Below are 21064 nucleotides of genomic sequence, written 5' to 3'. Positions count from 1 at the left end.
CCACAAAGAGGCGAACGGCCCACCCTCCCCCCTGAAAAATTCCCGTTGGTCGTATCGTATCTTGAACACTTTTGTCCCAGCTTGGCTTAGCCCGCTGATCAGTCATTTTTCCCATACCTTATTACAACTGAGCATGTGGATGAATGTTGATGAATCGAATACCGTTTTAACTTTACTGATTTCTCTTTCCTTAACAGCCTTACGTGCGTGAACATTGTGTTGCATTTATTATATAAAAAATATCATTTTTATGTAAAAAAAAACAAACAAATAAATTCTTGATTACGTAACCAATGCATCTTTCTGAGAATATTGGAAAAGAAAGCACAAAAAATTGAACTAGATCTTCCCTAATTTGGGATAGCTCTTTTTTTAATTTTAATGAAATACCGGATAGAGTACTTTCTCTTCTTTTTTCTATTAATTTAAAAAGTCTATTAAAAAACTTTTAGCTCTGTTCCCTTCGAGCAGTTCTCATCATTCACCCTGTCGGGGTCTCCTTTTCTGTCAAAAGGTGAAAAACAACGGTTATTATTAACTCAACTAATATTTTAGACACAAAGCAAATACAATTATACCAAGCACAATATGTAAAAATATAAATGGCTAACACCTGTGTCTGATTGGCAGAGAAGCAGCTTCGCGATTCTATGTTTTCTTCAGAGAGCGTCTGTAGCAACTCTACATATATATATATATATATATAATTATATATGGATATATAATTATATATGATACGTGGAAACAACAAAAAATTAACCTACATTTAACGCAAGAAACCTGTAACTCACACCGTACAGAACAGCCGCAAGAACAGACAAAGAAACATAATTTGGTTTAATCGGCCCTACAGCATGAACGTACAAACAAACATCGGCAGAGAGTTTCTGAACCTCGTCAGTAAACATTTTCCGAAAGCCACAGTTACAACAAGACTTTCAACAAAAACAACATAAAAGTTAGTTATAGCTGCACAGACAACCTACAAACCATAATTAAGAAACACAACAGAAAAATCCTCGAGACAAGCAAGACACCCTCCACATAAAACAACTGTAACTGCAGAAAAAAAAACGACTGCCCTCTGAAAAACAACTACCTCACTTCAAGCGTCGTCTACAACGCCAACGTAAACAACGCCAACAACCGGAAAGAATTACTTTGGACTGACTGAAGGAACTTTTAAACAACGTTACACGCAACACAAACTTTCTTTTCGGAACAGAAACTATTTAAACAGCACGGAACTATCAAAGCATATCTGGACACTCAAAGACAACGACACCAATTTTGCAATTAACTGGAGTATTTTAGCGATCGCCCCGGTCTAAAGCAACAAAAGCAAGCGGTGTCACTTGTATCTCACAGAAAAACTTTATTTAGTTAGAGCTAAGAAGCCGTCTTAATTAAACAAAAGAACAGAACTCATTTCTAAATGCCGCCACGAGAATAAGTTTTGCTTAGCAAATTTCACAAGCCGCCAACAATAGCTCTATAGAATCTTTATTTCACATGTAGATTAGATCATCACACTAGTGAATTAATAAGCTTCTTATCTAATTTGTATATAAGGAGGTATGTTCTTCATTGAATAAAGTTCTGTCTGACGAGCGCTTAGGCGCGAAACTCAGAGTCACAGAGAATCGATGCGTCCTCTTTAATTCCTTAACTTATGAATACTTAGCTCTGCTACCACAGCATTGAGCACTTAATGCTAAGGTAGACTCTACCTCCACATTCATATATATATATATATATATATATATATATATATAGATAGATAGATAGATATATAGACAGATAGATAGATAGATGATAGATAGATATAGATGTCATAGTAGCCTTGATGCTCAAGGTAACAAAGGATCACCGCCCACAGACAGGAACCAGTAAACCGTAGCCACCTTTGCATCCAATTCAACTTCAAATTTAGAAATATCTTTTCGGACTGTCTTACCTTTGCTTGTCAAACTCGAGCCTCACATCATCTCCAATCAGCGTAAACGAAGCCTACTCAGACACGTTAGTCAAGCCGTTTTTTCTCATCCACTTCATAGCCTGATGAAGGGATTTACTGGCACTTTCTCCTTCAACAAGGTGTTCGTAGAACCGATTCATCAGCTGCTCTGATGCTGAGTCTGAAATGGCCCACAGCGCAACCAACACCGAGCGAGCTCCGGATCCTAAGAACGCGCGGGCAATTCCTATAACTCCCTCGGCTCTTATGTCTCCACTTCCACTGTGACAGCAACTAAGTACCACCAGTTTGGCTCTGACTCTCACTTGTGAGACATCGGCCATTGTCAACATGTAAGCTTCCTGTGGTGGGATGGTGTTTCGACTGTTGGGAGTAGGAATGGGGAAAGGGCAATTTCTCCCCTTTCGGCGTTACCATAGGCAGCAATATGTATCAGGCTCACTGAACTTATCCGCTCAAGTACCGCCTGCTTCGTTGCTTTCTCGTCTACAAGAGGCGGAACACCTACCAGTCGTCCGACCACATCCGCTTCCTTTCTTGCACATGGCAATGGCAGCAGCCAATCAACCTTGAATGATCCTGAGTGTCGTCAAAGAAGGAAAGACACCAATCCTGTGAGTCTCCGATAGGTATTGGGCTCCCTCTTTTTCACTCAGGGCAGCGAAGGAAATGCAATTCCGAAGAATGCAAAAGATACCATTAAGTTTGGCGTATCACTGTTCAAAAGAGGAATATGAAGTTTTTGCTGATTGAATGAAATAAACAAACTTGTTCAATTCAAGGGGAGATTGGCTAAATATCTCGATACGATTCAACAAAATAATTGGTACAGAATAGTTCCAAATCAAAACGAATTCACAAAGAAATTGAAAGCACCCGCGGCTAAGCATGCAATTCTGCTTAAACAAATATTTACCCCACGCTTAATTCATACACGCATATAGGACAATAATCCCCTTGCCTTCGTCTCCAGGATTATTAAGCAAAATTCGCTTCGCCTTCGGCGATTAATTGTTACATATTACCTTAGTCAGGCATAACACGAATAGCACGAACAATATCTTCAAACTTTCAACGAATTTTACGCGGATTCATGGTACACCATAACAACGCAGTCGAACCAATATAAATCTGGGGAAACCTGACGGTTACTTCCTACTGAAAAACCACGTAATGAATCACAACGAATATCTTATGATATCATGGATAGACAGTCATAATTTAGATGGGTCTGATATTATGTTTTGGATCGTCATTTCCTCAAATTGAGCGATGGTTTTAAATCTTAACTGATGAGGATAGAGTTGAGGGTGAAAGGCCACAAAGGTACAAAAGTCGTTTTGGAACGAATTTCTTTCGTAACGTGATATAACTACATAGTGCAGGAATGAAGAACGAGGATATAATGCCACAAAGGTTTGAAAAAGGTGCTCTAAATGTATATCACTACATTGGCGATTCTTTCGCCGTGTGTTATTCGAATGATAAGTAACTACAGAGCGCAAACATAAAGATCGAAATAGCTTGGGTCTTCCCAAAAAAGCATTATTTCTCTTGAGTTACTCAGTCATTTGAGCGATGGAAAGCTGTGTGATATGAAAGAATATTAATCGTACTCACCAAGATGTAGACTTCATGGCTTTTTCTGTGACTAGTTTTTTTGTAGGTATAGAAAGCTGTATACCCCTGTATTGAACATTTCTACTCGTACTTACCGAGGTGATGACCTCGTGGCGGATGTTTTTGAAAGTGAAAAGACAAAAACAATGAAGGAAAGTCGGGACTTTCCCGACAATTACACATGTGTTTGAAAAACATCAACAGCCCACTTATTTTTGTACTGAGTACTTTTAGTGGTTTCGAGCGCCGAAAAGTTGCAAAGAGGAAGTTTCTTTGCTCGAACGTTCAAAGCGTAAAAGTACTCAGTACAAAGATAAGTGGGCTGTTAATGTTTTCCAAAGACACGTGTTTGGATATCCTAACACGTGTGTTATTCATGGTTGCGATTTTGCATAACATCACATGACTGGATAGGCACAGGACATACACATTGACAAAATAGCATTTATTTGAGGCTTTTCCATTAAAACGTTACTCATGCAAAGTTACTTAAAATAAAAGTCTTCTGTTACAAATTTATTTGTAGATATAGAAAGCTGTGTACCCCCGTATTAAACATTTCTACTCGTACTTACCAAGTTGTTGACTTCGTAGCGCATGCTTTTGAAAGTGAAAAGACAAAAACAATGAAAGAAAGTCGGGACTTTCCCGACAATTGCCATGTTTATTTTGTTATCCAGATGAAACGGAAACGTTTTGAAGAGGCCGTGACTGTAAATATCGAGAATCGCTGGCCAGGCTAAAAAAATCGAAAGTTCTGATAATTTGCCTGGAAAACCCTATTGGGAGATATGCTAAAAAAAATTATTTCAAAGTTTGGAAATTCAAATGTGTCCGAGAAAATGGGGAAAAACGAAAATTTGGTTTTTTACCTTATTAATTATGCAAAAAATACAATAAAATTGACCAACTTTAGTGTGCTAGTAGTGAAGGAGGATGATTCGTAAGAAATAGGGGGTGTTTTTATTTCAAAATATAATTGATTTGATTTTTATTTGTCGCATTTTAAGGAGCTTTGGTTTAATTTTGACAAAGTGCTGTCAAACACTTGTTGCAACATTGCCAGAAATCAAGGACATTTCGAGCCCGCTAACAATTATCAGCGGTATATCGTATTACACTCCGGAACAATAGAATGTCAAGAGAATTCAATACGGCGGCGATCACAGCTCGATCTGCAAAGAAGAGTGTTTCGTACCATGACTATAGAATTTGAGCACCACAGATCTTCTATTTGATGAAAAGAAAAAGAAAAGAAGACCTGCAAGTAAATATTTGGGATTTTTCGAGGCAGAGCGATGACATGATGTCAGAATTTTGACTTGCTTTAATGTAATTTTCGCGCTAAGACTACTGAATTTGCATTCAATGCCTGGCATATTTTTATTCGGAAAAGGACCTGAGAACTAATTTATTTCCCTGCAAGAGCATAAACAAATATGGCCGACGATTCGAAGATCAGCGTTGCTCGTGTTTAACTATTTCAGTCATAGTTTTCAACATGGCGTCTCTTCACTTACTCAACATGGAAAATAAGGGATGTTCTGGCGCGTTGGGAAGTTTTTCGATGGGAGGAAATGGCAATTTTACAGGATATTAGGACGCTTCGAACTCTGTAGCAGTCAATTCGACCGAGAGCAGTTGACTTTATTTATGCACTTTCCTGTAATAGGCGAGTCTTTGGGATGGAGAACGACGGATTTTGAAGAACTGTATGGCGATCTAGGTCAATGATCAATGACAAAAGAACTGGCTCGGGAAGTAAGTGGTTTTTATTTATCGAGTTCCGGTGAGGTTTGATGAATAGCAGTACTGAATATGTCTCGATCGAGAGCAGACGGGACCATGAGCTCCCGATTGTTATATTTTAGAAATTTTACAAATTTCCATACAGTTTCTTATATTATTTAGTCGCCATTATGGACGAAATGCACAAGCGCGGCCGCCATCTTGTCCAATATTTCTGCCGATGAAAAGCGAAAAATCGAGCAACTTCAAGCCTTCAAAACGCGTCTTGGTATGTGTGACATCATGTCAAACTACATACTGGCACAAAGTTTGGTCTTTGTTCTAAAATAATAAGAAATAAAAAATCTGGGTAATTCAGAAACGTGACGGCAAAACATAAAGGTTTGCGACGCACTGTGGCCAGAGGTCACGAATTTGCATGATGCAAATCAGTTGTAGAAATCGTACCGCCTAACAGTTCTGGTGTAGAAAGGGCTCTTTTGACGGCTACAACATAAAAATTACAAGAATAATGACCATTATTTAATAGCGTTTAATTCGTCTTTAAGCCAATGAGTTTTTTGTTTCATTTCTCGTAACTGTCTTGACGAAAAGCAAAATGTTTCAATTGCGTGACAGTTGTCACGTTGGATCAAAGGTGAAAATGCCGAGTAAAGCGGACACGATCCTTTTTCGTAAAAACTCCATTCTAAAGCATCCAGTCCTATATATCTCGTTTTGCATTACTTGTGTAAATCCTTTTATGAGTCTTTATCAAACAATATCTAGCCGGCCTGATCCTATCTGACTCCAGGCTGACTGCCAAGTGTGGTTCGAAGGGGACTTTTTCGTTCCCGGTTTGCGCATCTAATACGGGGACCGCGGAGCTATGGGGTTGAATGGGCTGTAGCCCCACCAAGAACAATTTATTATTATCACTATTATTTATTTTAATCTTTGTGGTAAAAAAATTGACAAATTTTTCTTACGATTAAAACGTGTTTCGGGTGATTTCAGAAGCTCTAGATTGCCTGGGGAGGCCCCAGGACCCCTCATATATAATTTGGTGTCAATGAGCTCACACTACGCGGGAACTACAATAGCTCCTCCGATCCAAAATATGCTACACGGCCCCCGTTCTATATCAACGTTCATAGAAAACTCAATTTTTGAAGCAGCCTTTTGCCATTTGCCTTTTAAACAGCAGCATCTAACAAGGTCTTCGAGCAGAGCGATGTAAGTTTTTTTTAATTTTTCTCTGAACAATCCCAGGTGGCAATGCAAGATTGAAACTCTCGCAAAGGAGTTTTAAGATTGTAAGTTTGAGGTTTTTGAGTGTGTTATTCTTGACCATGGAACAGATGTTGTACTGTTGGTAATGAATAGGATGAGTTACATTTAACTGCTCAAAAATAGACTCCTTAACATTTGACAAATAAAATTCTTCCTCCATAGCAACCAGATCTTGCTCAGTTACAGCTTGTGCGCAGGGGGCTGTCTGCTGTTTCACTTTTGCTGCCATTCTGGAAAAAAATGAAGCTACTTGTTGAGTTGTCAAAAACTCAGGGACACCGAGCAAGCGCTCCCCGTTCAATCCCTTTGCTCTTCTCATTTCTGTTGCAACAATTTCCGCGTAGACCCTCCTGCCGCTTCCTTGTTTGATGGTAAATCTAACAGTCAGATACTCTCGTTGCTTTTCGTTAAACCAGTAAGCTTTCTTTACGTGTTTTAAAGCGAAGCCTTCAGGCGGTGTTACACACCCACTGCTACGAGGACAGGTTTCAGGAGGTAGAGGAATAGTTGGCACGGAACTTGAACCTTCCTCGAGTCTTGCAGCATATTTAACCTTCGCTTCATCAAGAAGTGTCTCCCTTTCAATCGTCTTTGTGCATGTTCCGAACGCAAGATGCTTTTCTAGAGAAGAGTGCCGTTGGAAACTATGCGTGCGGCCCTCTTTTGGACATTGAAACACTTGATCATGGTCTTTCGCTTCACGGCCATAGTCCTCTTCTTCTGCGTGATCCGTTGTGGAAGTTTTAGTAGGCTCTTTAAGTTTTCTCCTAAGGGCGATCTCTTTAAATTCTCCGAGGGTAAAGTAACCGAAATATTTTGGTAATGGCGTTTTGTGGAAAATAATAACATGATAGATAAAACCAAACACACCTAAACATTATCCAGAGCGAGATTTTGTTCGTTTCACATTGCGAAAATAGCGTTAGGTGTAGCTTGTGGACTGCTACCTAAATGAAGTAGAAGTTTCTTTTTCCAGTATAGCGTTCTAAATAAAAAGAACTTGAAATAAATTTTTATAACAAAAACTGGCGCCAGGTTTGATGTTTTCAAGTGATCTTGATTTCCAGCTTTCCCTTGCTGAATTTTTCAGTCTCAAAACTAAAGATCATGCTACATTATAGCTAGAAACTGCATAGAGAATATAACGTAAGGTTCACCATTTGTTCCTTCCAAAGAAATGCATTTGCTGGGGCCTATATCAAATGCCTTCCACACCCTCATTCCACCGGGATAAAATCTGAAGTTGTTCTATTTACTGATGCCACTAATCTTCTGTCGAGTTGGGAGAACAGTTTCGGGTTCCCCAAGACTGTCTAACATCACTACACGAATCCCAGGTAGACCCCATGGGATAGAATCGTGTTTCCCATTTCCTTCGCATTGGTAACATTGTTCTCCTCGTTTATAAATCGTGTTATGTGTCCTTTAATTGTTGCAGCCATACGATCAGCAGGCCCTTTTCCGCCCTGGGGACCTGAGAAAGCTATCACAGAAACGCGAATTCCTGCTTCTTATTCTATTGTTGGCACTGACAATATAGTATAAGTGCTATGGTAGCACCCTGCGTTGTCTTGACGAAAAAATGCTTGATTGATTTCTGGGTGCTTTGATTTCGAAGTTCTAAGGATATGCGCCATAATGGAGACCACAGCGGAACTTCCTTGGGTGCAGTTCTGGATAATATGTAAAAATTCTTGTGACTCAAACTGGTCAGCTTGGCGGCGCACGACAACGCATATAGACCAAGAGATGCTGCGCCTACCAAACCAGTCTGACTGAGATTCACGGTACTTGCGCGGTAGAAATTTCATGGCCCAGTCCTGGGTAATAAAGACTGAACCACTATCTAGCTATGTGAGAATCTTTAATCTAGACTGGTCTTGCCTCACTGTACGGAGCTGGTGAGCCTTCCAGGGATGAATTATGTCCCTGCTGTGCTTTACCAAGTATGTGGCTTCGTCATGATCATTTTTCGTGTGAAAAGAAGCTTCCTCAACAGCCACTTGAATCTCATCTAGAAAAGTACCAAGCTCTTCACATTGAAAACGGTGGTCCCCATGGGTATGTTGGCGCTTCTGCTGAAAACAGCTGTCACTCGGATCACTCAAAGCATATGACATACCATGATCTGCTATGGTAGCCTCATCGTCAACGTGCACCAATTAATATACCATCATTTCTCAGTATGTAAACGCAGAATAACAAAAACTTAAATCACTCGCCCCACCCCCCATTTCTAATATGTATTCTAATTGTTGCTATTAGTTGTAATTTTTGAAAGACTTAACGCTTCTAAGTTATAATAGAGTGCTTACAGTCTGCATTTTCTCATCTGTCCAGTTCTTATCTCAGTCAGCGCGATTGCAAACCACGACGTTATCGTTTATCGCCGCTCGTTTGCTTGATTTTCGCGTGCAGTAACTTGGCAAAGAAAAACAAGAGATTTCTCGCAGTCTAAAGTTATAAAAGTAGCATGGATAATTAGGGCTGGGGTAGAGAAAATCACAAATGTAGGCGATGTTAAAGCCCACCCTGAAATCAATAAAAGGGAGAAAAGAAATTAATGAAAGAGTTAATGAACTTCAAAAAACCCTGTCAATATTCCATTTTCGAATTTAAAGTTACCGCTCAATACAGACATTACCGACGCATTCATAAAAGGTTAGCCTCGACATAAAGTGGATATTCACAGATTCCGGCAAGTAAGTGTTTTAAATTTAAAAATACACAATAGATAGAGTAACAAACAGGTCTTCTTCTCGTTGGGAATTTCGGATGGAGGCTAAGCCTGTAAAAAATGCTTCTTCACTTCTTTCATTCAGCGGTCATAGCAAACCCGAAACTGGACTATTATTTCTTTGGGTAATATCTTATCTTGAAGTCCGCCTTTAGGTAAAGTTTTGAGTTCTTGAACATTTCCTGCCATATCCCTACCGGGGTATCTTCAACCAGGCCTTTTTAGTTGATTTAGGAGTGAAATCATCTTGTCAAATGCAGAGGCTCCATCGGCTGCAAAATAATCCAGTCCCTGGAGGCTCTTTCTAACCGTCGTGCCACAAGCAGCTAATACACGCAGTGGTGTTCTTTTACTGAAAGGGGTAAACTCGACTTCTTTGCAATACTGCTCATATTGAACAGCAATTCGCTCTGGTATTAGACACTGAATCGCATTTGGTACTTCCAATACGTTACCGTTACATTTGGACAGGCGTAAATTCTTTAGACCAAAAGGCATATCTTGAAAAATATGTGGGCTTGTTATGAACTGCAAAAAATGGTCAAGTTGGGCCTCGTCTATCCGTATCCTCGCTGAAGGCTGTACAGGAACGGGCGTCGCTATTCCATGTTGAAGGCGATGTAAGTTCGCCACAGCGTATCTATACTGGGACAAACCGGGAATAAATTCTCGTTTGGTAGAAAAACTCGCAGTGGCAGTCATAATTGAGAGGATTTGTCTCCGCGTGTCCCAGCTGCCGGCATTTTTGTACGTTTCTGCTATGGCCTCAAGGTAAAGACGTTGGGATGGGAGCATTATACCCTCTGCACCAAGCTCATTATTGACGGCCCTTGAAACTTGGAGTGCCGATCAAACGCTGCGACAAGGATATCTCTAGTGTGTTGTATGTACCTTCGTTTTGCTCTATCCGCTATAAAGGTTTGTTGGCACGAAGAACCACTTCACCGGAGCTAGTTGTGCTTGTGTTTTCGGATGACCCAAAAATGTAGCTGTCGTCAATAGAAAAGTGTTCTACATTCTCACGCATATATTCTGTACTATTTGCCTCGACTTCCTAGAGGAGGGAAAAATATGAAAAGTAATTAAATGATCGCAAATTAACACAAGATACCGATTAGACCTATAGACTACCTATCTGTTTAAACGACAATTACCAATGAAAACGTTTCCTGTCTTTTATGTACGGACACGGGTTCAACAACAACTGTTGGCGAAGATAAGGCAGTTTCTGTTGAGTCCGCAGAAGTAGACACCATCATTTTACCCAGATGATCCCTGCATTACCTGCAAATAGCTACGGATCAAAGAAACACAGGGTTAGGCAAGGATAAATTGGCATGGTGATAGAAATGGTGTTATTCTTAGTCCTTCTTACTCATTAACGCTCACTCGTTCTTTAGCGTAACCTACAAGGGGATACTTCGGGGTGAGCGCCCGGGAGAATAGGCGGCGGGAGAGGAAAGGGCAGAAAGAGGGCGTTAGAAAATGGTGGGAAGCGGGAGAAATTTGTTGAAATCACGTAACAATGCTTTTAAATATTTGGCAATCGAAGAATGGATAAAGGAAGGAAGCCAAGAAAAAAGGGGCGGAAGCCGGGAATGCAAGATACCCGTACGGAACGCGGCAGGAGACCCCCTGTTCCACCCCTATGACTCCTCGGTCGGCTATTTTGCTCCGAAGGAGAATTTCCAACGATACTTTAGGCAAGAAGAGAGACCACTGACTTAATTGTCTGCGATATTGGCCGTTTGTTGGCGTTCCTCATCCTCTTGGGCACATTGCGTCCGTTTTATTTGTCAAAAGAGGGTCAAAACAATAAGAGTGTATTAGATTTACATATTTCTCCTCCTACTAAAGCAGTGTACGATTTGACTGCACTTACGCGACTCAACTGGGACGAGCATTCCAGTTTCTTTAAAAACGAAACAAGATCTTTTTCTGTCAATTTCACGATCACCTCGTCAGGTTGTCGACTTGTGACCCGCTACTTCTGCTGGAACGCAACATCTAGTCTTGCCTGTTCGCCAGCGAGTACCGTACGCGTCTCTGTGTTTAGGTCATACCGGCGTCATGTGTATCTGACATTACTGTGCGATGAAAATCCCTGGTAAAGAAAACTTAATTAGTAAATTAAATCTGTAGAAATTAATAGTCCAAATGCATTTATTTTGCAGTCGAAAATTGTAAATCAAAACGATCTTTACTAACCTGCCCGTGTAAGTAATAATTTCCTTTCGTTGTTGACACTTTTAACATCCGTCAAAATGTTATAACTCTTCCAGTGAGCTTTAACGTCCCTAGTACAGTCTTTCAATCCGACAGTCAGCCACGTTTGGATCGTTGAAATAGCGAGTCAACAATAATATAGTCTTCTGCAATTCAAATTAACAGAAAAATTCGTATCTATACATCAATTTACAGCCCTCTTCAGCAATGTCTACGGATTTTTTATTGTATAATTTCATATCATTTCCATATCAAAGAATTTTTTGACCATCTTCAACTATCTTGTTTACTTCGTAGTTCTCAAGTACGATTTCTACAGCTGATTTGCATCATGCAAATTCCTGACCTACAATACAATACAATACAATATAACGTAGGGGGTGGTTACCCAATCCCCCGAGCCTAATGGCTCATGTTGAAAACGCTCGACAGATAAAATACAGATGTGTATATAAATATATGTACAAGTTAAATATATGTATATATGACGAGAAAAAAAAAAAACGCAAAAATATCACCTAGCCCCCTACCCCTAATCCTAATCCTGAACCTCCCCTGAAACCCTACCAGCCCTAATCACCTAACTTGTAGCCCTAACCCTGAAGCCTAATTACCAATTCATAACCCTATTCCTACAATTGTATACTAATACACTTATTACACTTACAGCCAAGTGTAGTTATGCGAGATAGGCCAGTCTTAAATTCTGCCAGAGTAGTTGCCGATTTAACTGAAGATGGTAGCTAGTTCCAGGAATGAGAGATAATATATGAAAAAGAGTTGTGAATATGGCTAGAGGTATTTTCAGGCTGGGAAATATTAAGAGCAGAGGAGCGCAAATTGTAGTGACAGACCCTAGGTGTAAAAAAATTAGAGATATACGAAGCTCCCTGTAGCCTGTATGCCTTGAAAAACATGATTAAAGACGCAGTGAGACGTCTTTGGATTAAGGTGTCCATACTAGCAAGCCTGAGACAGTCTTTGTACTCAGTAGATCTACCTAGATTAAGCACAGTGCTTAACGCGTAAAAGTTACATTTTTCCAGCTTATTTTTCAGAGGAGTAGAGGTTCCCAACAATAGAGGGGAACAATATTCTAAATGAGGTAACACATATGTTTTGTACAAAGAGATCATAATAAAGGAAGGTATAAGACGCTTTATTCTGCGGAGAGCGGCGATTTTTGCATATGCCTTTTTCAGCGTAATTGTTACGTGGTCTTTGAAGGAGAATTTATTGTCCAGCGTAACGCCCAGGATCTTTAGAATCGGCTTTATGTCAATAACCTGCTGCGGGTCCACAAAGAATTCAAAATTGTAGGAACTGTTCCCAAGTACCATTGCCTGCGTTTTGGTGCTATTGATTCCTAGGAAGTTGTAAGTGAACCATTCCTTGAGTCTTGATATATCTGCATTGAGATTAAACTCCAGAGTCATAGGGCAGACGCTAGACGAGTACTGGGTGGTGTCATCCGCGTATAGACGTTGTGAGGAGGTAGCAACACAGTAATTAACATCATTGATGAAAATGTTAAAAAGTAAAAGTCCTAACAAGCTACCCTGCGGAAGCCTGCAGCGCACGGGCAGCCAGTTCGAGTAGTACCCATTGCATCTAACATGTTGGAATCTGTCAGACAGATAAGACTGTATAAGCTCCAGAACCTCCTGGCGCACTCCATATGCTTTAAGCTTAGCGAGTAGCAAATTGTAGCAAACTGAATCAAAGCCACAATTTCAAAGTCACCTTAGCCACAATGCGTCGCAAACTCTTTTATTTTGCCGGCACTTTTCTGAATCACCCAAATTTTTTATTTCATATTATTTTCGTATAAGGACCAAACTTTGTGCCAGCATGCAGTTTGACATGATTTCTCACATACCAAGATACGTTTTGAAGGCTTGAAGTCGCTCAATTTTTCGCTTTTTGCAACAAGTGTTTGAGAGTACTTTGTTAAAAAATCATGTAAATTTTAAAATTAAACCAAAGCTCCTAAAAGTGCCACAAATAAAAATCAAATGAATTATACTTTGAAGTAAAAACACCTCCGATTTCTTACGAATTATCCTCCTTCAGTACTAGCACACTAAAGTTGGTCAACTTTACTGTATTTTTGCATAATTAATAAGGTAAAAAACCAAATTTTCGTTTTTCCCCATTTTCTCGGACACATTTGATTTTTCAAACTTTGAGATATTTTTTTTGAATATATCTCCCTAAAAGGGTTTTCTAGGCAAATTAGCAGAACTTTCGATTTTTTTAGCCTGGTCAGCGATTCTCGACATTTACAGTCGTGGGCTCCTAACTTCGTAAGGATATATTTTTAGATCTTTAAACCATTCTTTACGTTCTGTCTTTATTAAAATCTTAAATCGCGGTTTAACCTACAGCTGACATTTTGATATAAATCTAACTAAATAGAGCAAGAATCTTTATAAGTAAAAAAAAATTTTAGAAATTAAAAGAACCTCATCAGTTATTAATAAAGTATACTTTTTACACTTATGATGTCCTGTATGAACATCAGAACATCAGATTGGACAAGCAACTGCACAAACTTTGCACAATAAGCTCAGCTTGACTCACCTGAATAAAGAGCAGGCATAAGTGGTGAAGAGATAAATCTCAGAAAGATACAGGTCTAAGTGCAGGTATGACTTTATTCATTACCTCCATTGTGTTCTATATGCTTTTCTTGTTTAGTTTACTTTATAAGTATCAACTCTTAGTATGGGTATGATCAGTACACACTACACAAGAAATTATCAAATGGATAGATAGATAGTTTATTGAAATATCATATTACAGCCAAAGGGCTGAACTGCTTAAGTGCCGCTCCCGCTAAGAGCGGTCCTCTCGACTTCCCGTCGGAAAAAAGTTTTCTTTTATTTTTTGCCCATGAAAAGGGACACATGTTTCAAAAATAGTTTAGTTGTTCTCCAATTCTCTTTTTTTGCTTCGCCACAAGCCAGAAATCATTTTTGGCCAGACCACCCCTGTGAACAGCGATCGAAAGTGTCAATTTCAAAGATTTCGTCCAGCGCGCAGCAGCTGTAACAATGTAGCTCACGGAATTCTATCTTGCTACAAGTTATAAGGTGTATTCAGTTAGTTCACAGACAAAATATGGAAACTTCAGCTAAAATATTTTTCATACCAGCGTGATCACTACTTTGTACGGAAGAATTCTCAAAATGCAGGCGTTAATCGGGCCGGAAAAGCATATCAGTGCATAGTTTATACACCAATGAGGTCACGGATTACCTCAAACCCGCGGGTATATCTCTAGCTTCCATCCACCAACTTCTTAAAAACAACGCAAATCCATGTGTTTGCTCAATTGGGTTCGTGTCAAAGATCATTTGCATGATTCTTGGAATTGACCAAGATCTCCTTTTGACATTTCAAACTTCGTTCGTTTATCTTCTACGTTGAGGATGTTAGGTTTTCACAGCAACTGAATGGAGATTACATGCCGAGTTGTCCTAAAACGTTGCGTAAACGTTATCGGTCGTAACGCTTGCGCGCTTGCGTGACTTACAAAGTAGACAAAGGTGATCGGAAGGCGCCTTCCCGATAATTTATGTTGAAATATCAGGTCATGAACTATGCAGTGTGGAGAAGATCAAAATTAAAGAATAAAATTTGGCACGCTGGTCATAACAGACATATCGCGTTGCGTGAAAGGACACAAAAACAAGTTAAAATAGGTTGCAGTGTTTATATTTACAAAACAACACGCATACATATAAGGTTCTTTTACGGACAAAATATCGAACATAGATACATTGATGTTTTGTTCAATTACATTATTGTTATGCGTTATAATACAAGTCTTAAAATAAAATAAATCAAATTCATCCGGAATACATCGATTTTGGATGTCATATATCGATGTTGTGCAGCATACATTGCTTTCCTGACTCATTCATCCGTGACCTTGTATAACTAAAAGATGTTCTATAAAACTAAAAGATGAGGAAGCGGAAATAGAAATGACCGGAAGTCAGATTAAACAAGAAGCCCCGGAAACTAACACTTTCAAAATGGCGGGAAATAGAGGCAGACGATTAGTGAAGTTTGAGAAGCACTATGCAAGGTGTACGAATTTGGCTGCCCAACATCGAAGGATTTTTTTACGTCTTTGGTTAGGCTACTGGAAAGTGCAGAAGGGCAAAGGAACACTGCGTCCTACGACTCGGCTGAATTTTTTAGTCGCCGTTTACGAAAAAACGAAAGAACTCTTGTCACTCACTCTAAGAATAGAAGAAGCCTTCCCAAATGAAAATGAGGTGATCTCTGATCGAAACGAACTTGTTGCAACAGTTGCAAACTCTGCAAAATGACGCCGGTTTCCGTCGGGCTGATATCGGAAGAATTCTTGGATGAGAGTATTGCTTATGGCAAAATTGGTTTTGGCAAGATATAGACATGAAAGGATGATCCTTCTTTATCTTACTTTCAGTTTACAGTTGTGTTATTCTTGGGCCCACAAACCATTTTTATTCATAATTTTTCATAGGACATAAAAAATAACACATAGAATCATAATCAATAAGAGACTGAATAGGGGAGGGCGTAACTTGAGGTAAAAGATCTTTGTACTTGGTACAATTATCCATGACTTTACATATGTTTATGGGAATGTTTTGCTCCTTTATTGCTAGAAGTTTCTACTGCTCAAATTAATACAAAATCTCTGTTAATTTCTTAAGCAGTGGCCAAGGAATATATGCCAGTGGACCCTTCATATAAAACAATAAAATTTTCAAATCCGTTTGGGTTACTCAGGAAATGTTCCACGTTCAAAGTTTCAGTTTCAAGTTACTCAGCATATTAACTGTTTTGTTAACAGCATGACAAACTCAACACTAACATAAAAGAGCTTACAAGAGCTAATTTACAAGGGTATAAACTTCTCTGCAATAGCCATTATGCATGCAATGTAGCCATAGCTTTACCTCATTTGTTATTGTTTTGAGTGATTGCAAATCAAGGCTAGATCTCAGGTTTAAAGTGTTAATACTATGAAGCATCTAGTACATTATGCCACTACAACATCATGTATTTTTTTTCCCAGCTATTCAAAGTTTTACACCCCTTTGTATTAGTAAGGCTGTTAGATTTGAGATTATAACTGATTATTGTTACTGTTTCCCATTTACTTTGTCATTAGTAATTTTATTCTTGGCATACTGACATGTATAACAGTAACCAATTTATACTAACTGTATTAAGAGTTCATTCCAAGTACATGAAGTTAATACAGTAAATCATGAATATCAGTTTAAATAAAAAGAAGCAATCTGCAATACCACTTGGTAGGCTATGATTCCATCATGATCACCAGTTTGGAAGGCTGCATCTCCAACTTCTTGCAGTGACAATTCTTGGTTATGTGTCAGAGTAGTAATTGTGTCAGGTACTGAAACTGCATAGTCACTCTGCATGTCAGGTACAGGCCCTTCTTCATCAATCCCATAATGATTGAATAAATTAACAGCCTTGCTGGCAGTCACATCTATCACAGCCTTATACCCAGAATTTCTGAAATGTAGCATTCCTTGTATCCAGAGCTGATTGGGAGAGAAATTGCATTATGTGCTTACAGGATGATTATTCCACTGACCAATAAATTGTTTAATTGCATTATTAATCAGTGGAATGTAGACTAGATGAATACAAAACAGATGCACCTCATCTGTTGCATCTAAAATTCCACGGTGCTCAAGAAAGAGGAAAATGTTCAAAAAGCGGCTCACAATAACCCAGTTGACATCACACCCGAGATGCTCTATGAACAGATTTTTTAGTGATGTGGCTGCCTCTATTTAAACCTCTTTCTTGCAGCATGAAGCGAGCAACTTCTATGTTTTCCATTCCAAGATCACTGCGAACTCTTGATGGTAAATTGTAGTGCTCAACAGCTGACTGGAAATACTGCAGTACAGTTACAGCTATTGGTTGATGCCTAAAGGAATACTATCATTCTTGAAAAACCATCTAAACCACCATGAATGATAATTTTGTATGGCTGGATTAGTTTTTGGTTGCCATCAATGTGCCTTTTGGACACCATGAAGACAACAACAAGAGGCATTTTTCACCACCCATGAGTAACAGGCATGATAGTCAGGAATTTTGAGCATAATATCAGGGGAAGGTGGGGGCTGGGAAACTGGGTTAGGGTGATTAGTGAGGGGGCTAAATAGAATTAGGGGAGGTATCTCAAATCATGAGTTGAATTGGCATTAATACTCATGCATCAAAGTTACAGCCTGACCTCCCTTGTATCACAGATTTAAACCAGTGTTGCCCCTGTGTGTAGGGAACTCCCATATAAAAAGGAAAGGAGTGCTTGTCGCAAATTTTGAAAAGAACCCTTAAAAGGTACCAAGATCCTGTTTTATGGGCATAGCTTAATATGCTTTTCACCCCTAAGAGGAAACAATTCTGAAACAACACAGTTAACTCTAGCTGTCATTTTTTTCTGTTCAAGACCCTACCTAAGAGGTAGCGCAAAAGCTGCCGCTGTGGACCTTTTGGGACTGACCACCATACCAACCAACCCTGCATTTTTAAACTCTAAAAAGTATGACAAGCATCCCTGTCCTTTTTATACAGGAGTCCCCCCAGGGGGGTGTTGTCCCTAGAGAAATAACAAACTGCCTGACTATTTTGAAAAAAGGGGTGGTGGGCTCTAATGGTGTAGGGGGGGGGGGGGCTGTTAAAAAAGGAAACCCCCCTAAACAGAGACTCGTTAGAAAGAAGGTAGTGTTAAACTAAATAGCGCTTCAACGAATTCTTTTACTTTACCATAACGCATTGAGCCATGGCACACTACACTCTACAAATTATCTGCTGCGCTGCTCTTAAAGTGCGAAGAACCGGATCCACTCTTCGAATAGATTCCTGAATACTATTCTTAGAGTCAGTGACAAGAGTTCTTTCGTTTTCTCGTAAACGGCGACTAAAAAATTCAGCCGAGTCGTAGGACGCAGTGTTCCTTTGCCCTTCTGCACTTTCCGGTAGCCTAACCAAAGACGTAAAAAATCCTTCGATGTTGGGCAGCCAAATCCGTGCACCTTACATAGTGCTTCTCAAACTTCACTGATCGTCTGCCTCCATTTCCGCCATTTTGAAAATGTTAGTTTCCGGGGCTTCTTGTTTAATCTAACTTCCGGTCATTTCTATTTCCGCTTCCTCATCTTTTAGTTTTATTGAACATCTCTTGGTTATATAAGGTCACGGATGAATGAGTCAGGAAAGCAATGTATGCTGCACAACATCGATGTATGACATCCAAAATCGATGTATTCCGGATGAAATTGATTTATTTTATTTTAAGACTTGTATTATAACGCATAACAATAATGTAATTGAACAAAACATTAATGTATCCATGTTCTATATTTTGTCCGTAAAAGAACCTCTTACATACACTCCGAAACAATTCTTGCAGTTTCTCCCGAGATTTAGTATACGGAACCCGATGAACTAACCCTCTTTCGGCAGATTTGTTTCCGTCATTAATGATGTTACGCTCTTATGGACCACAACGGTTTTGAGTGACAAACTCGACATCTCCCTGCGACCATCAAAATCAACTGGACAAACCCAGCTTGATGTATTGCGTGACGTGATTGTTCAAACTTTTCTCTTTGTCATACGACCTGTTTCGCAGGTGCTACGAGTTGGAACCAAAATTAGTCAATGTAACGAATTGGAATCGAAAGTTATTCAAATGGACTGAAGAATTTTACATTTTAATGAGAATTTTATCGTTTAAATGTTTTCTTGATTCACGGAAAGCAAAGATTGGAGTGGCTTTGGGTATTTCAGCCCTGATTTGGAAAAAATAAAACAGTTAGTGGTATGTTCTAAACACCAGAACACCTTAAAGGACACTGGAAATGTAGTAAAAGTATTTTTTAGCATCCAGAGCAAAAAGAAGAATGTGAGGCAGTGAAAGGAGACTGAGTTTTCAACTCCATTTGTCGTAAAAGCTGCCACTAGCTTGTTATTGAACTCACTAAAATTTACCTGGAAGGCATTAACTTTTTTTGTCGCGAAACTCGTGGATTTTAAAACTTTGAAACGACGTCCGATGAATCCTGAAACTGGAGTTTGAGTCCATTGGTAAACTATGCCAGCTGGTCTCATGAGCAGATCAAGCTCTGACGAAATTTGACAGATTTGAAGTTTTAAGTGGATGCAAAAATATAGACAAAAATTCGTCATGACACAATTTGTCCTTTGATTTTGTCAAGAGAATTCTGGTTTTGTCTGCTATTGCAGATAGCCCAGATAGGCACTTACGAACCAATTTTTAGTTAGATAATAGCCTTCACTCTCGAGAAATTGCAAATATATTACTCATGTTATACGAGTACAACTTAAATTCCGAAACTTCAATCCAGTCAGTCTGACTTTCTTTTACTGCCTCACATTTTCCCTTGTGCTGTGGCTGTTAACCAGTACCTCCACCGCATTTCTAATGTTTCTTAAAGTGTTCAGATGTTTAGAACATACCAATAAATGTTATATCTTTTTCCATATCGTGGTCAAACTGACCGGAATGAAACAAAATTAACTTGTAATCGAGGATTTCGCTGGATAGCTGGTGATACTTCAAATAACTCGATACGTCGTCCCAGGAGAGAAATCAGGGCTTAAATATCCAAAGCCAAAACAAAACAAATCTGCGGAAAGGAGGGTTAGTTCATCGGGTTCCGTATACTAAATCTCGGAAGAATCTGCAAGAATTATTTCAGAGTGTATGCGTGTTGTTTTGTAAATATAAACACTGCAACCTATTTTAACTTGTTTTTGTGTCCTTTCAAGCAACGCGATATGTCTGTTATGACCAGAGTGCCAAATTTTATTCTTTAATTTTGATCTTCTCCACACGGCATAATTCATGACCTGATATTTCTACGTAAATTATCGAGGAGGCCTTCCTATCACCTCTGTCTACTTTGTAAGTCACGCAAGCGCGCAAGCGTTACGACCGATAACGTTTACGCAACGCTTTAGGACAACTCGGCATCTAATCTCCATTCAGTTGCAGTGAAAACCTAAAATCCTCAACGTAGAAGATAAACGAACGAAGTCTGAACTGCCAAAAGGAGATCTTGGTCAATTCCAAGAATCATGCAAATGATCTTTGACACGAGCGCAATTGAGCAAACACATGGATTTGCGTTGTTTTTAAGAAGTTGGTGGATGGAAGCTAGAGATATACCCGCGGATTTGAGGCAATCCGTGACCTCATTGGTGTATAAACTATGCACTGATATGCTTTTTCGGCCCGATTAACGCCTGCATTTTGAGAATTCTTTCGTACAAAGTAGTGAATTTTTGATATGCAAATTAAGGTCGAAGAGCAGGGTCTCCTCTGATCACGCTGGTATGAAAAATATTTCAGCTGAAGTTTCCACATTTTGTCTGTGAACTAAATGAATACACCTTGTAACATGTAGCAA

General features: G+C 39.3%; 2 protein-coding genes, 2 long non-coding RNA genes and 1 pseudogene across 5 annotated transcripts in view; 1 reads left to right on the top strand and 4 right to left on the bottom strand.

The window, feature by feature from the left end:
- Positions 1-146: 146 nt before the first annotated feature.
- Positions 147-3870, bottom strand: LOC149036603 (uncharacterized). Its single transcript, XR_016181686.1, has 2 exons — positions 1958-3870; positions 147-504 (listed from the first exon to the last, which is right to left on the bottom strand). It is a non-coding gene; the product is annotated as an uncharacterized LOC149036603 (long non-coding RNA).
- A 1090-nt stretch (positions 3871-4960) lies between these two features.
- Positions 4961-21064, top strand: part of LOC149036596 (uncharacterized) — a 105738-nt gene continuing 89634 nt past the window's right edge. Inside the window, exons 1-2 of the long non-coding RNA XR_016181673.1 lie at positions 4961-5359; positions 14107-14230. This is a non-coding gene — a long non-coding RNA (uncharacterized LOC149036596). The remainder of the gene's footprint in view (positions 5360-14106; positions 14231-21064) is intronic.
- Positions 6481-8739, bottom strand: LOC149036602 (uncharacterized). Its single transcript, XM_089189926.1, has 2 exons — positions 8514-8739; positions 6481-7489 (listed from the first exon to the last, which is right to left on the bottom strand). The coding sequence occupies exons 1-2, from the start codon at positions 8737-8739 to the stop codon at positions 6537-6539; spliced, it is 1179 nt and encodes a 392-aa protein (XP_089046052.1). The 3' UTR covers positions 6481-6536.
- LOC149036601 (uncharacterized) lies at positions 9201-10702 on the bottom strand (annotated as a pseudogene). The gene is made up of 2 exons (XR_016181639.1): positions 10511-10702; positions 9201-10410 (listed from the first exon to the last, which is right to left on the bottom strand). The product of XR_016181639.1 is annotated as an uncharacterized LOC149036601 (transcript).
- On the bottom strand, positions 15335-19787 carry LOC149036600 (uncharacterized). Its single transcript, XM_089189441.1, has 2 exons — positions 18396-19787; positions 15335-17155 (listed from the first exon to the last, which is right to left on the bottom strand). Exons 1-2 carry the CDS (start codon positions 18411-18413, stop codon positions 16862-16864), a joined length of 312 nt encoding a protein of 103 aa, XP_089045567.1. The 5' UTR covers positions 18414-19787; the 3' UTR covers positions 15335-16861.

The sequence above is a fragment of the Pocillopora damicornis genome, chromosome 12 (assembly GCF_964200805.1).
Source record: "Pocillopora damicornis chromosome 12, jaPocDami1.2, whole genome shotgun sequence".
Classification (NCBI taxonomy): Eukaryota; Metazoa; Cnidaria; class Anthozoa; order Scleractinia; family Pocilloporidae; genus Pocillopora; species Pocillopora damicornis.
This window is presented reverse-complemented; position numbering and strand designations above follow the sequence as displayed.